The sequence below is a fragment of the Protopterus annectens genome, chromosome 1.part2, assembly GCF_019279795.1.
Source record: "Protopterus annectens isolate FY-2018-M chromosome 1.part2, PAN1.0, whole genome shotgun sequence".
NCBI classification, from domain to species: Eukaryota; Metazoa; Chordata; order Ceratodontiformes; family Protopteridae; genus Protopterus; species Protopterus annectens.
This window is the reverse complement of record NC_056727.1, coordinates 676777638-676794576: the sequence shown is the minus strand read 5'-3', so window position 1 is coordinate 676794576 and position 16939 is coordinate 676777638. Positions and strand designations below refer to the sequence as shown.

At 39.2% G+C, this 16939-nt stretch overlaps 1 protein-coding gene across 1 annotated transcript in view; it reads left to right on the top strand.

Annotated features, from left to right (window-relative positions):
* The window catches only part of AKT3 (AKT serine/threonine kinase 3), a 2413182-nt gene that overhangs the window by 1886193 nt on the left and 510050 nt on the right, over positions 1 to 16939 (top strand). Inside the window, exon 9 of the mRNA XM_044058335.1 lies at positions 11551 to 11673. Coding sequence (XP_043914270.1) covers positions 11551 to 11673 — 123 coding nt within the window. The remainder of the gene's footprint in view (positions 1 to 11550; positions 11674 to 16939) is intronic.

Here is a 16939-nt window from a genome sequence, read left to right as displayed (position 1 = left end):
TTATCATGCTTGAGATGAAGATGTGTCAAGCCAGAGCTGTAGATAATTGAAATTGTGCTTGACTCGTAAGAGTATTACACGGATCTTGGAATTTGAGTGGAGCAGTGCCTTTTAGACTTTGATGTGTACCAAAGACCTCACCAACAGTTTTTTTTTTTTTTTTTTTTCTTACATTTCTTTATTAGTTGACAGTGCACAGTTTTACTTTGGCTTATATGCATTTCTTCTACAAATAAATTTAATGTTTATATGACAATGTTTGTCAATTACAAGTATGCTGTCTTATTGTTCTACCTTCTACTCTTCTTATGACAAAATCCATATAATTATATCGGACCTAATGTGCTACTATTAAACTACACCCAATGCTGATTGTTAATGTAAAGTATTTTTTATGTTTATTTCATAATTATTTGTTGTATTCATCCTCACTTTATATGAAATACTGCTAATGTTACCCGAGCATTCTTTAAGTGTATAAAGTACTTCAGTAAATAGTTCTCATGCAGCTTTGAATGTAATGCTGCTAAATGTTAACCTGTGTGTTCTGTATGTTGTGTGTGTACTACTGTTATAGTTTGCCCCTATGGACTTTCATGGTAAACAGATGGAATGAATAATAATAAAGATAAGTTTATTCCAACTGTAACTTATTGAAGGTACTCTGAAGACCTTTTTGAAAATGAGAGCTGAAAGCCCCTGCAGTAAGAAGTAGGAAGTCATCAGCATACATTGCTAACTTGGGTAGACGCCATTAAATGCTTGGCCAGTAATGCATAGAGAAAACAGGACTGGACCAAAAACCAACCATAACAGAGTCCTTTGGGATGCCAGTCTTGAGTATACTTTTCTCAGAGTAGAAATTTGCTAAGTGAACCCCTGATGGCATTTGAGAGAGATTTGTATTTATTTTACAACTCCTGCCCTGAAACTCTGTCTTGCGTTTTGGAGAGGCAATATGGTCATTAGATTCAAATGCCTCTCTTATGTCAGTAAAGAGGGCTCCAGTCAAGAGGCCTTTTCTCTTTGTTAGACAAGATGTTAACAGTGGCATTATAAATGTACATGAGTGGTTTCTTTTCTGAAGCAATGCTGTACCTGAAATAGTAGTCTGTCCTTCTCAACAAATTTAAGAATTTAATTGTAGGTGATTTCTCCAACAGTTTGGCTAGGCACTACAGTTTTAGAGGTGGATAGAAGTCCTGTGGCTGCAGTGTTGTAGTTGTTTATGTATGTTGACATAGTGAGTGATACACTGAAGGTGAGTCATTGAGCATGATACAATAGGAACTGCTATTTTCAGAAATTTGGGTTCAGTAAAGAGTTTTCAGGGAGCTATCTGGTCTGATTTCATCTGATTAATTCCTAAGCATACTAGCTTTGATTACCTGGTAACAGAAAGGAGGTATTCTAGAATGGTTGAGGGAAGTACTAACGTGTCAGTTTTGACACAAGGTCTTAGGGAATACTGAGAGTTAGTAGAGACAGTAGACACTGGAAATGTCATGGAAGTGGTGGAAGGTATGTTACTTGGGGATGGGAGACTTGATATGAGCTCTGATTTTATTGAACAGGTCCTTTAATGAGATTAAGTAGTCACCTTGTCTTTGAGTGACGAGTCAAACCATGAAGTGTCCATCAGAAAAACACTGTCTCTCTTGTTCTCAAATAAGAATTTTTATTTGCGTTAGTAACAGTTCAAAACTTTGGTCAGGATTCAGAAAAATAAATGGTAACAATCCACAGTGCAATAAATAGAATCAGAATTGTGTGATGCAACTCATTGGGGATTATGTATACATATGGGACAACGTAGTGCATTCTGCTGAGACTACTACTGAATAAGTAAACTGTTCACTCAGAAAATTGGTGGTTATCATGCAGCGATATCGATCATGTCACAGCAGGTCATCTGACATGCCTATATGCAGCCTGGCAGAGATACAGGTGTTATTACAGACCCTATGAGCATGTAGCAGGCATATTCTAAACACAAATTAGGTAGACAGAGCCTTCGTGGGCACACGTGTGTTGGGACCTCATGGAAGATGGGAATGCTGTGGCCACAATAGAGTGGCACAACAGGTCCTCAACAGGGTCACTAACATGGTACATCACACCTGCTTGGAATCCCAATCTGTCTTACAAGTTAAAATGGGCATAGGTGAAGGTCCACCATCACAGACTGCTCTCACTGACATGGAAGAGTTTTTGATGGCCTTGTCTGACTAATGTGAGAGACACTAAAACCAGGTGGTGGCCTGAATATGGGAGCTGTGATGCTGGCAACAAAGAGCATCTCTGTCAAGGATGCACCAGGTTGGTATTACCATATGCCACTACTAATGTCTGGTAGTGCTTTACCAATATAGACTTAAAGGGGTTCTTATTACGTTATCGAAAGATAACGTAATCGAACCATCAAAACTTCAAAATGGCTGCATTTCGAAGATCGCATTGTGGGATCGCAGTACAGTGAGTATTGGAATATTTGTCCTTTCCTCACTGTAGTGCGATCTCGGAGTTGGAATATATATTTAGTGGGGGATGTGGGGGGGCGTAGCCCCCCACAATACAAACTTCGAAATGCTGCCATTTCAAAGTTTTGATTATTCGATTACATTATTTTTCGATAACGTAATATGAACCCGACTTAAAGATGGTAAATGTTTTTTCATATCTGTCCTACTGATGCATCTAGAATGCAAGCAGTACAGCATATGCCACAGGATGTGTATGTGTTCATTTAGTGTAATAGGATCATAGGAGATTACTAGGCTATCGACCCAGAGGTCATTTTAAGCCTAGTTGTTTCAATCCAATGTAATACAGTAGAAGTACTAGTCACTACCCATGATTGCATTTAGTGATGACTACCCATGTCCAGGAGGGTTGCGGGCATTATCCCCGATAATTTACATTGCCCCATCCACTCGTCCAGGTTCCTCTTGAACAGTGTCATAGAGGTGCTCTGTTTCACATGAATTTGGTAGCTTGTTCCAAAGATGTGGCAGTCCCTGGGAGATGAATCTGTCCCTCCAGCATGTCCTATTTAAGTCACAGGATGTATTTAAGTCCCTGGAATGGGTAGCCCTAGACCTATTGGATTTACGGATATGTAGTAAGTTCATCAGGTTTGGGTCTTGGGTTGCTCTGTAGGCCAGGCAAAAGTCTTGCCTAAGAAGTCTATATGATATGGAGTATAGTAAAAGGGATTTTAGTTGGTCTGTGTAAGGCACATCCTGGAAGCCCTTGATCTTCTTTGTTAGAAACCTCTGAGGTCTCTCTAATTGCTGCAGGTGCTTAGTACGGTACATGCCAAATAAGGCATTATACTCTATTATGGGCCAAATAAGTGCAAAGTATGGGGGGGTTTATAACTTCTTTTGCTCTTGAGGCAATGCCTTTACTTAATCAAGTGAGCTATGTGGAAAGCTTTCCTTACAATGGTAGATACATGGTGGATGAATTTAATGTCGCAGTCAACCTGTGATCCCAGGTCCCTTAGCATTTCATTAGTACTTAAGGTATTGTTGTTGATTTGATAGTGTGAAGGGACATTGTTTGTGCTGAAGGGAATGATGATGCATTTGTTTGCATTCAGTTTGAGACCATGACTAACACACCAGTCATTGGTCTGTGTCAGACCCTCCTGGAGTATACTGACATTTGGAGATTCACTGATTCACCTAGTTTGCAGTTGTCTGCACACTTAGTCAGCCACAACCTTTTAGTTTTGACCTGAACTTCTGAGAAGTATATAGCAAACAGTAGGGGGCCCAGCACAGACCTCTGTGGTACCCCACTGGTAACAGGTTTGCTGGTTGATGTGGAGTCACCCACTTTGATAGTGTGTGTCCAGTTTGTGAGCCCATTGGCAACCCATCGTACAGTGAAGGAGTTTGCATTTAGTTTGCTAAGTTTATTGGTAATGCCTGATTGTAGGATTGTGTTTGAAAGCCTTTGCCAAGTCAGCGTATGCTGTGTGCACAAAATTTCCCTCATCAGTGGCCCTGGTCACACTTTCAAAGAAATCCAGTAGATTTCACATACAGGCTCTACCCTTCACAAAGCCAAACTGGGTAAGATCCTAGTTTGGAGGTCACCTAGGTCTTTATGAGGTCTATAATAATACGTTCCATGGCCTTACAGATGAGGCTGGCCAGGCTTATGGGTCTGTAATTCCAGGTCTATATTATTTCTTCAACAGCTTTGGTTGTCGAATGCTCAATGATCGACACCTAAGCATCAAAGTTTCAAAATCGTGAATGGCCATATAAGCGAATTCTTTCCTTGGCAAAGAATTCGCTTGGCTATTATTGGGGATTTGCCGTTTGCCCAATGTAGAGCGATCTCAGAGTTGGTATATTTAATTAGGGGGTGTGTGGGGCACAGCCCCCCACTATATTTAGGTTGAAAAGTTAATTTTATTTCCAGATGTCTTAGCATATTCTTTCCTGGGGGAAAGAATTCGCGATTTTGAAACTTCACTTAGGTGTCGATCATTAAGCATTCGACAACCTAAGCTGTTGAAGAAATAATATAGACTGTGTAATTCCCCAGGTATGTTGCTAGGTTACCTTTGTTGAGGGAAGTAACTGTAGTTATCCATTCCGCAGGAACAAAGCCAGTAGTTAGGCTGTGATTGAAAAGGGTACTTAGTGGTGATGCTAGTTCATGTTTTAGCCTGGTCCCATATAGGCCATGTTCATTGCCTTGGACAATGCTTTCAGTACCTGTTCTTCAGATATGTAAAGTGGGGGGAAATTTTGGGGGAGGGTTTCTTGTAAATTAGGAGGGGATAAGAAAGTGAAATTTTTGCAAAACAGGTTCACTATCCCTATGGAGGGTCTGTGTGCGTGTGTGATACCATTGTCCACCAGTTCTGCACTTGCTTGGGTCCTACCCTATAAGTTACATACATAGCTGTAAAAGGCCTTATAGTTATCCTTGGCAGTACATGCTAGGTTTTTCCTCAAAGGAGCTCTTGGAGGATTTGACAAGTTGACTTGTTTGCCTGTTAAGGCTGAGGAGGGTGCTTTTCCATTGTTTGTTCCTTATCTTTGTTTTCTTGGACTGCAACTTTTTGCATTTATTGTAGAGTTTGTTGATGCTGGAAGTTCACCATGGCAGCTTGATTTTATTTGGGGCTCTGGCTTTGATTCTATGTGGTACAGCTGAGTTTATACACTTGTGCAAGTGATTGTACAGGGCATCAGTGTAAGCTTTGGCGTAGTTACCACTTTCATCTTAGGGTGGAGCTTGGAATGCATTTATACCTTCACATAGGAGGGTGTAGTTCCCTTGTTGATGTTTTTAGTCTGATTTCACCCTTTGTGAGTTCTGGTGTTAGTGCCATCTCAAAGGTGAGTGATTTATGATCAGTTTTAACTAATGAGGGTCCAACAGTTGCAGTAGTGCATTTGTTTGACAAGTTGGTGAGGACCGGATGTAGAATGTTTGTTCCTCTTGTCCAGGGTAAGGACAATTTGCCCCAGGGCAATTGGATTCACAAAGTCAAGGAACTTTTGTTCTAGTGAGTTTGGGCTAGAGTAGGTTTCCCAATTGATGATAGGATAACTGAAATACCCCCACAACCAGTGTGTTTGGTAAAATTTGGATTGTCTTCAGTTTGGTTAAGTAGGCTTCATAGATGTTGTGACCCATGGAGGGGTATCTATAACTGGCTAGGACTTGAATGGGGGTCTTTACCCACCATGACCTGGAGTAACTCCATGGAGTTGTCCAGTCTAAGTAGACTGGAGGTAAATTTATCTTTAATATAGCTTGAAACACCGCCTCCTTTGATTTTTACATGTTCATTTTGCATCTAAAGATGTGGAAGGCATTGCAGTGCCGGAGTACTCTGAGGCCTTAAAGCAGGTTTCTGTGACTGCACAGACATGTACATCTTCTAATTATAGAAGTGCTTCCAGGGAGTCCAGTTTTTGTTTTAAGCTCCTAGCATTTAGCAGCATGACCCTTATTCTGTTCGGACTGGTTAATTTCTGTTGGTAATGTTGTTTTCGAGACCTTGTCTAAAAAAGGCAGTATGTGGGAGGCAAGAGCCTTTGCCAACAGCCGAAAGCCTATGGGTGCCAGGTGAAAACCGTCTCTGGAAAAGCAGCAAGATTTGTCTACCATGGTTTCCCAGGCAGACAGGAACTAGATCCCCTTGAAATGACAACGAAAACTAAGCCAATTATTAAAATCGGTCATATTTTTTATTTTTACCGTGGCAGCATTCTAGGTGAGGGTAGTATGCTGCTTAAGGCTAGGGACATACCTGCCTGGGACATGTACTGAGAGAACTCGACCATGTCTCTTTTCATGTAGTCCAGTGAGGTACATCTCTGGTCATGCACACCAACATATGAACTATGACGGAGTTGTAACGGTACTTATTGCTGAGAGATCTTAGTGTATCCATGATTTGGCGAATACTGGCACTGGACTGGCAGCTGACTGACTTTCTCCTTGTCCAACCTGGTGAGTGGGACATCATTGTGTCTCACTATTGAGTCTCCAGTAACAAGAAAACTTGGTTTTTGAGTGTTATGCCTTACGGAAGGTGGGTGAGGCACTTGTGTTGGTATGTGTCATGGGTGCTGTGGACACAGCTAGCTGTATTAGACTGGGAGGTCTCTGGTGTTTTGATAATTTTTTGAGAGAACCTCCGCGTATGTGGATTTGCGTGTTTGATGCGTACTGTGTGGTTGAGTAGTGGTGTGTGCATGAGTAGTGGTGCTATGTGAATATGTACTAGTGGGTGAGTGGACGACCTTCTCCGTGTTACTGTTTTGAGTGAGCGAGGGTATAGATTCTAGGTTCTTGGCGTAAATGCATCTCTTGCACTCTACTAGATTGTGTTTATTAGTAAAGGGTTGTCTGTGTACATGAGACAATTGCTACACTGCCTGAAGAGACCCAAGTCAACAAGGTTGGCAGGAGAAATAAGGCTAGCCCATCTGTCCATAATGCTAGGTTGAAGACCGTTGTCACTAGGAGTGGCTTTTTCAGAAACAGTTAGAGGAGCTCAGCAAATGGATATTTCTGCATGGGTTTTAAGGGAAAATTTGTTGAATTTAACTTTCCAGCTTTGGTGCACAATTGCTTGGCAGTGTAGAGTGCTGTTTGACACACAAGCAGAAATCTGCAGTGATACAGAGCCTAAATACCAGAAGCTAAAAATTGAAAAAAAAACTCTTAACAAAATTCAAAAGGACCAATGAGGATACTTTTCCAAGCCCTAAACCGGCCTCCCTTTACTAGTCAGGTCACAATCAACACAGTTCTCTCATAAAAGTGCAGATTGACCCCGTCCAATCCAAGATGGCCTGGAAAAACTTGCTCAGAACAAACAAACCATTCCAGAAGCAGCAGGCCTGGATCTGGACTGTGCTATAGCTACTAGCTACCCTAATTTCAGTGGTAAACACTAGAGAAAATATTTTTGCTTTTACACTGATGCCAATTCATCCATGTAGGTCTTAATAAATACTTATTCTTTTGGAAGTGCCACATTTTCAACAAGGGGAACTCTTTAGGATATATTTTTGAGGCAGGTGCATGATCCCTACCCATAGTTTCATGAAACTTTGAAAGCTAGATCCTCAGTTTAAGGACAGGTGAAACTTTGCTAAGCCAGTTTTTCAAGTTATGCCGTACATCTGGTTGTCGATGCATAGTGTGGTATTCTACTTGAATGTTATGGGTTGTAGAGAAGGGAGTATGTGAGGGGGGTATAGTGTCTTCTTCTTCTTTCGGCTTTTCCCAGTTAGGGGTCATCACAGCGATCACCTGTCCGCTCATGATTGGCAGTGGAGTTTTACGGTGTCGAGTTGCCAGCCCGGCACCCAACTTTCCACAGAAGGCACACTCACGCACTCATGCCTAGGGCCAATTTAGAGTGTCCAATCCATCTACAGCATGTCTTTTGGATGTGGGAGGAAACCAGAGCACCCAGAGGAAACCCACGCGACCACAGGGAGGACATGCAGACTCCGCACAGAAGGCACCCCAGCCGAGGATCGAACCAGAGAACCTCTTGCTGTGAGGTGGCAGTAGTATAAAATACTCACAGAAACAAATCCAAATGTATTCCTTTCTTCATCATACCCTCCCTACCTCAATATTTTGAGATTTTGTAGTTTATATATATATATATACATACATACATACATAAATATATATATATATATATATGTATATATATATATATATATATATATATATATATGTATATATATATATATATATATATATATACATACATACATACATAAATATACATGCACACACACACACAGTTATTAGTAGATTTTTAATATGTTTGAGGTTTGCTCTAGTGTGCATTCTTTTTATTCCCTTCAGCCCTTCAGTGCTGAGCTGTGACTGGTAAATTGTTTATCCAGTTTAGGAGGTGTTGTGCCTGTCAGAGATTGATTAAAAGAAAGTGTTGTGATATGACTTGTAATCACCAGCGCAGAGTGGTGGTGCACAGATGTCTTTTGTGTCAATCTGCATGTCTACTTCAGAAGACTGAATCCCAAAAGACTGAAAATTCAAAATACTGAATGATGGAGTTTGCCCCTTATCCACTGTTGTGCGATTTTGGAGTTGGTATGTATAGTTGGGGAGGGTGAGAGGCACCCCCCACATGAGGGGTGTAGGGGGGCATGCCCCCAGTATTAAAAATGTGCTCAGTATTTTGAACTTTCAATCTTTTGGGATTCAGTCTTTTGGTTTTTCAGTCTTCTGAAGTAGACCCCATTCTGCTTATGTATAACATGTTAACTACTGTGAGAGACTGGGTGTTTGTCCACAGCAATTAGAGGTAATGTTCCGTGGATACTGACTCTGGAGTGCATTTTGCCGTATCAGAGTTGTGTGCCTCTGAAGAGTTCTCTTTGGCAGATGTAGGTGAGTGTCTTGATAGAGACCTTGGCTCTCCTGAGTGAGCAAGGCTGTTCTGTCAGATTAGACAAGCATGTGCCCAGCTAACAGGACTGAAGAAAGGAGCTGTACAGTCATTTTAAAAAAGTGTAGGCCAGACGGTGCAGCCTGCAAGTGTTATGGTTTGATGGGGGCAGAAACTGATTTGATTACCTACTGTTATGCTGACTACCTCACACAGCATCCTTTTCTAGTCACAATAATGATGTAATATTTATGAAAAGAGTACAGTAATAAGATGTGGATATCTGTTTTACATTCCGAGGTGATTGTTCCTAGTATATTTTTTGCTTAAAATGCAGTGAGACAGCATCCACTATATACAGTGCCCTGGTGATCTTTTCTTGTGGAGTTTGTTCCCACATCTTGTATTGCTGACTCTGGAATTATCTACTTTTTTAGAGAATGAGAAAATATGACTGTGACTACACTAGTGGATACCTCTGCAAGGTGTAGTGTAATGTTTAACTTGACATGGAATCACATGCTGTTAGTTAAATCCATTTGGAGATCTCCAGAATGGAAACAGAATGTCAACAGAATGTCAACAGATAAGGACCAGTACAGCTGTTCTGATAGGCCAATTTTCTTATCCTGCAACAGCTTCCAGGTCCTTTGTGGATCCAGTTTTGTACTGTACTGTACACTCCCAGGATAACAGCCTTTTGACATTTTTGTATATTCCTTATTTCCCTTACTATACCTTCATTCACAGCCGGTATGTCTGTTTGTATTCAGCTTTTAGGTGGCTGTTTTCATGCAAGCATTCCTTTCTAGTTTTGCAGTCACTTTCTAGCCTGATATCATGAACTGTGAACGTTCTGTTCTCATGCATTGCTTTTTTTTTTTTTTTTTTTTTTAGTAAGTTTTATGTATTTTCTCATCCCGCTGCCTCTGCAAGTTATCTGGTTGTCTTCAGGATGCCAAACCCTGGCTTTGTGTGTGTGTGTGTGTGTGTGTGCTGCTCTGACCAGAAGTTAATTCCTTCTCTTTCATGTATTCTTTCTTGGATTCCTATGACCCTGGTAACTAATTGTAACTTCTAGTTATCGAAGTGCCACAACCAGATGGTCATCACTACTTTTGACGTACTGAGATTATTTCTTATCCTTCTCTTGTGACCTCTTAGTTGCTATCATCAAAAAGATACTTTGTCTGTAAAATGTTCTAGAATGTTTGCGCAGCATCATGCTAAACTGCTATAATTATTGCAATAAATTGTATTTTTCATTTATAGTCATAATTTGCAGTTTCAAAGTTTTACTTTGAAATAGTTTTGCTTAGAGTTTATGCGAGACTGTGTGTCTAAGCAAATCAGGTTAGAGTTGCACTGTATATCAGCATGAATATTTTCCGGCGACATAAGTATTACACTGACATATATGCTGATATGTTGTTTAAACATTTTGAGTTGTGTCAAGGTGTTGATGATTACTTTTAGTGGTATTTCAAAGCCTTTTGCCTATGATTTATAGCAGTTTTCTGCTGTCTGTGGCATACTAGATTATTATTCATTCAGTGACTTTCATAATCTGTTTATTACCATTAGTGTTATACTGGTTAATCAAATTTTCTTGGAGATCAAAGCATTGGAGAGATTACTCTGTATCCATTTTGTTATATTCAACACTGGTTCGTTATTGTCATACTTCTCTGTGATTGTAGATTTTAGTTTACATTTGGTGTCTATTCTTTTTGCATTTAGCCCCTGTGTCTGCTTGTGACGTAATTTCCATGTGACATCTTTGTAGCTGCAGGTTGAATAGAGTGTATATGCATAATGTTCATGCTTCTATTTAGAGAGCATGTTCACTCTTTGGGACTTTATGCAGATTTCAGATTCTGCAGTACATATCTGCTGTGATGGTAGAAAAACCTGTGTACATTCCTCTGCAGAATATAGGAGTATAAAAGCATGCACTATTGGTAAAAAAAAAAAAAAAGTAATAACACTTTCACAAAGTACAGCTTCTGTGATACTTGGCTACATAAACATTTGATCATCTGTTTAGGTCTTTGATTACTTCCACAGTGATGTAATCTTCAGGAGGACAATCTTGAACTGCATTAATTGCACCCTTTACTTAAAAAAAAAAAAAAATAGCTTTCTCTGCCTGAGCAAAGACAGGTTTGCTTTATTTCTGGGCTTTTGTTTGATCTTTTAACTTGATGGCAGGTCAATTAATGAGAGTCAGTTTAGAGCTAACTGAGGTAATTTGCATGAAAGCTTTCAACAGCTCTGTCATTCAGGTATTTTGATGGCTGTTCTCAACATCTGACAAAGTATAAAAAAAAGGATAATTAGTGTGTGGGATGGCACTTTTTTACTCCTGTAACTGGAGGTTAAATGGGTGGCACAGAGAATGCCTTAAACAAGATTGGTATATTGATTAAAACGCTGATTTAACAGCTCGCTTGTCCCCCATTGGAAACGTGAGAAAGATAAGCCAGCTGCTGTCTAGGAGCAGTGCATGTCCACTGAGAGTACACTATCTATCATCACAATATGGTGAAGAGAGGTATTTTATGTTTGTGTTAATTTCCCCCACTAAATCTGTAATTATTACAATCCTGTCCCTTCTGTTTACCCTGCAGCTGTTTTTCCATTTGTCGAGAGAACGAGTGTTCTCGGAGGACCGCACGCGCTTCTATGGTGCAGAAATTGTCTCAGCTCTGGACTATTTGCATTCTGGAAAGATTGTATACCGTGATCTCAAGGTAAAAATGTAATCAGAAGTCTTGCTTTGTTGTGATGCAGGCTTTGGAGGGGATGTACACAAAGTAATTACGAGTTGCAGAGTTTTCAAGGAAGATGATTTGAAAAACATTTTTGGTGTTCAATCAGTGGAAGGTCTGCTTCAGCCTCCATGAGCTTTATTTGCATATCTATATACAGTTAATTACACCTAACCATTTTTCATCATTGTGCTATTAAGATTAGCTAAAGTGATGTCTCGTAAAATTAATTTTTTTCTTTGCATGAAGGTTCGATAGGCGACTTCAGAAACACAAGCTGTAAACAGTGGCTGTCTTATCAGTGTTATGGTCAAACACATATTGAAGTTACCTAGTGCTTTACTTGTGCTGGTAATTGATAACCATTTTTGTTTCATTGATGGCATAAAATGTCTTTGGCTGAAATTCTGCCAGAATTGTTTACAGAAATGATATTGCTGTAGCATAGGTTAAATATTGGTTAGCTAAACATTTTTCATCTGTTCAGCTCTATGTGTACTTTTATTCTGGATTTTATTTCTGTAAAAAGATGGAGCTTTTTCATCTTTCTCATGTTAGCAGCTTAAGTTTCCTTCCACTTGTGTAGCTCTGTTCAATAACTTTGTAATTTAAATATGACATGTGCATCATTCTCATCGTTTGTTGCATTTAGGCACATTGTTTACAGCATCAGTAACTGTTCTACCACAAAGTGCAAGGGTGTATTTCCTAGTTAATGCACTTAGCTAAGAAAAACAAATGGGTATCAGGTTCCACTCCTGTTACACTCATTTTCTGTGTTTGAAAAAACAAGCACATATTGCATTATAAATGAAATGTGGCTAATATCAGGAATGTTATAGTTTGCTTCGTCACATATGTTTGTTGTTTCTTATTTCTTCTTGTTTTATAACTGTTTGAGTGAAACTGTTGATCCGCTTTTGGAACTTTAATGATCTTGTCCATCTCTATCAAGACAGCTCTTCATTATACAAAACCCTGTAGGGATCCCAGCTGTCACATTTGCTGTATATTTTCACAGGATGGGGCGCTGAAAAGCAATAATACAAATTTATTTTTCATAAGACATTTTTCTTCCCCATTCCTGCTGGGCTTTGATTCCTTCCTGCTCTTGCACTATACATTCCCCTGCAGCAGCCAAAGTGCAAAAATGTACCTGTTTATCCTCTCAGGAGTATAGAGGAAAGGATTTAATCCACTCTTCTAGGAAGCCATAGGTAACAGTGTTGGATGATTTTCAGTCATTCAGTCTTCATATTCCAGAATTTTGTTTACCTTCCCAATTCCTTCAATACCTTGCATCACATGTGGCGCTACCAGTAGAACAACTCCTGTTTGACCAAAGGAGAAGCATATGTCCACAGACGGTGGAGAGGAGTTTCTGCCCTGCCCTTGCCACACCTCAAGCAAAGAGGGTATTTGTGATATAGGCCTTAATCCTTCCACTGGGTGAGGAAACTTGTGACCTGCATCAACTCAGGAGCCAGTATGCCCCCCTGTCTGAGAGTGCTTGCTGCCATGCACCTTTAGCAAAGGTACCATTATACAGCTTGGTTGCCAAATGTCCAATCCTGGTCTAGTCTTTTACATCTTTACCTGTTCTCCAAGGGTTGTCTGCATTTTGTGGCCCAGTCTGCCTCCCTCTGTTTGATCATCCTCTCTAACACCAGATCATGCAAGCAACTGAACTGCTAATCAAGTACTGGTTTCCTGAGCTGTCCCACCATGCAACAATGCTGACTTCTTGAGAAATGTTTAGCAACATGAAAAATCTTTTTGAAGGGAACAGAGCAGAGACAGCACAGTGACTTCTGGACCACTTTAGGCCTAGCCAATTTCACATTTAATTGTGAGACCCAAGCCCTGTACCTTGCATTTCTGGCATTCTTGGTAACACACCAGTTTGGCACCCCCACTCCCCTCTTCAGTCTATAAAAGATTGCAAAGGCAATCATTTCTTGTCCGAATTTAACTTGTTAAACATTTTTAAGAACTGTTCAACAATCAACATGCTGTCATTACATGACAGCAATTATGATGGCTTATAGATAGCTTGTAAACTGCTTATCTCTTCTTTTGTTAAGGTAATGTAACTATCTTTAAAAAAAAAAAAAAAAGTAGTTTGACAGTTACTCAGTTTATATGTCATCTGCTAAGTGGTAGCAGTCCCTTAATTGACATCTTATGAGCTGTTATACTTTTTTTAACCGTATTTGTTTGCCCCCCACAACACACACACACATATATACACAATTTGTCACTTAGTGCAGGCACCCCATTGACTCTAATCTTGCTACAGCACTAATGCCAATCCCTGTCTTGCCAATTCAAAATAATTGTTGAGCATGCTTTCCGCAAATCATCAAAATAATATTAAGTATTTGACAGCTACAGTGTAACAAATAATTAAGTAAATACCTGTCCAGCTTACAGGGAAGTCCAACATCCCAGGCTGGCTCGGAGGCCTTTTATGCACAGTAGATGGCATGAGAACATTTGTCATCCATCAAGGAGCGTCCTTTTGTAGATCAACTGGTATTGTAAGAATATGTTTGTTATATTCTGAACTGGAGATTTTCAGTCTCAGTTCAGTAACTGGGCTGAATTCCAAGCAGTAAGTTCACCAGTGTGGAAGGAACCACATAAATAGCCCAGTGTTTCGAACACTGAATTGTGAAATATACCTGTACCAAAGGAAAGCTGACTTCTAGCGCTGCTTTCAAGAAAGTAATACTTCATGAAGTGTACAGTTATGATAAGTAACTACAGCACAGACTGACTTTTTTAAAGAAAGCACTGAAAGCAGCCTTGCTTGTAGGGTAGTGGCCTGCATTTTCTAGTTTTGTCATTCACTGCCTTGATGTTCAGAGGTAAAGTGTATGACAATCCACTTGAAATAAGTTTTCTGAGTAACTGGCAGCCCTTCTTTCCCCACAGCAAAGAAGATGAATGACTTTTGTTGGGATTTGGCATAATGGTTAGGGTGCTAACCTCACAAACTGTACAGGGTTTGATTCTCACTTTTTAGGGAAGGAGGGTTAAGGTACAGAGATAAAACTGGTTGCCTTGGCTAAAAAAGTACTAACTATAAACAAAAGCCTCAGCCGACAAGAACCAGAAAAAACAAAAGTAATAGTAAAACCACCAAATATATTAATATATTGATTAAACTTTTTCATCTCCATACACCGGAGACTTCATCAGAATAAGTAATTGACACATTTCTTCATCTTAAGTAGCTTAAAAATCATTTATATTGGATACTTACATATAAATTAAAAGACTACCAAGTTATTTAAATAGGAAAAGACCAAGTTGTTTATAAAGAAAAATATAAAAACTATACACTAGTTACTGCGAACAGTCAAGGTATAAAGCACACACATCTCATATGCCATCACCATCAAACCTAGATGTTTTAGTAACTGATTTTTAATACTTTAAAACTTTCAGTTTTAGTGCAGGAATAAGAGAAAGGTTGCCATTCGAGCCCAGGGTTGCACGTGCATTGAGTTGTAGTTGCCAAATAGGCTCACGAAATTCCAGTCTTGTCTCCCAGTCACTACCTCTTATAACAGTATACACAGTGGGCTAAATATACCACCTCTTTGAATAACAATTATAACAACTAATTGCTGTTAATTTCAATTTTAATACAGGAATGTATAATTGTGTCATTCTCTGTAAGGGGGCATTGTGGGCACATGCCACATTTAAATGTACCCTTTTTGGGCCTTTTGTTGATGGTATATGGTAACCTTGTTCCAGATTCAAAAATATTTTTTTAAATTTGGTCCTCTCTTAAAACTAAACATTAACGGCTTAGAAAAAGTTTAAGACTATTGGGCATTGCCGCAAACAAGATCCAATATTTAAAAATTATTTTCTGAATTTCTTTTGTATCCTGGTTGTACTTTAAAACCAAGAAGGGTCCTAAATCCTTGTTTTCACTAGATTTCTGTCGTATAGATCTAACATGAGTGGGACTCATCCTGCTTATACCAAACTGGGAGGCATTAATAAGTGGAACAAATTTGTTACTCCATCCGTGTAAGATTTCATCCTTTAATGAACTAGTGAGGGATCTGGGGTAACCCCTGGCTAGAAACAAAGCTTCAGTGTAGTCCAACTCATTTTTCAAATTTTCTCGTGTCTGGAGGTCATTCTGGTCCCTCTCATCATCTGGCCTTTTACAATATTTTTCTTTTGATGAAATGAATGATTGCTTGTGTACTGTAAATAAGAGTTAGAAAAATATTATTTTCTGTATAATTTAGACACAAACCTCTTGTTCACAACAGCCTTTAAAACTCTGGCATCTAAAAAAATGGACATCAGGACATCATTTGTTTCAACTATGTAACTGAAAGACAAAAAATCTGTAGTACTATTTATAAAAGACTCAAATCTTCTCTAAACGACCAATCTATATAATAAAGCTATCATTCAAAAACAGTAATAACCCTTAAAGTTCTCAAAATACAGAGAGGAAAATACAAAGTGTTGGTCCTAGTGCAACAGCACTATAAAACTGAGGCGCAAGCAGCACCCATAGCCACCCCGTCCAACTGTTTACAGTATTTCGCTTCAAAACAAATATAATTATTCTTCAGGACCATTTCAGTGTTTTCTATTGCTAATCTGAAATAGTTATGAGACAAAAAGTCAAATTCAACCAAGGCCTCTTCAAACCACTGTAAACCAACTGAATGTGATATCACAGAAAAGAGGTCCTTAATATCAATGGTGATAAAATAACAGTCAGAATCAAACTCCAATTCCCCTATTTTGCTCAAAAAATCCCATGAGTTGACCAATATATGTTTATATAAAACACAAAAAGGTTTTAACTTTCTGTCGACAAAAATTGCCAGGGGTTGTGTTTTGGATCTTGCCGCAGCGATAACTGGCCTCAAGGGGTTGGGTGGGTCATGAATATTTTTGTGGACTTTGGGGATACACAATTCCCAGGAATAACAGGTTTAGATACCTTTAAAGTTAAACAAGTTCCTATCAATGGCACCCTGAAACAAATGGTCTTCCAGTACCATATTGATGTTTCTATATGCCAAAGTAATATAATTTTGTGATACCTAGGTGTATATACCCTCAGTATTCAAAATCTGCAACATTTTTGTAGAATTAAGTCCACTATTGCATTATAACTACCCCACCCCTCTTGTCAGGTTTTATGACTCTCGGGTCTCTGTTACCACTAAGGTCCCTTAATATAATATGTTAAGTTGTC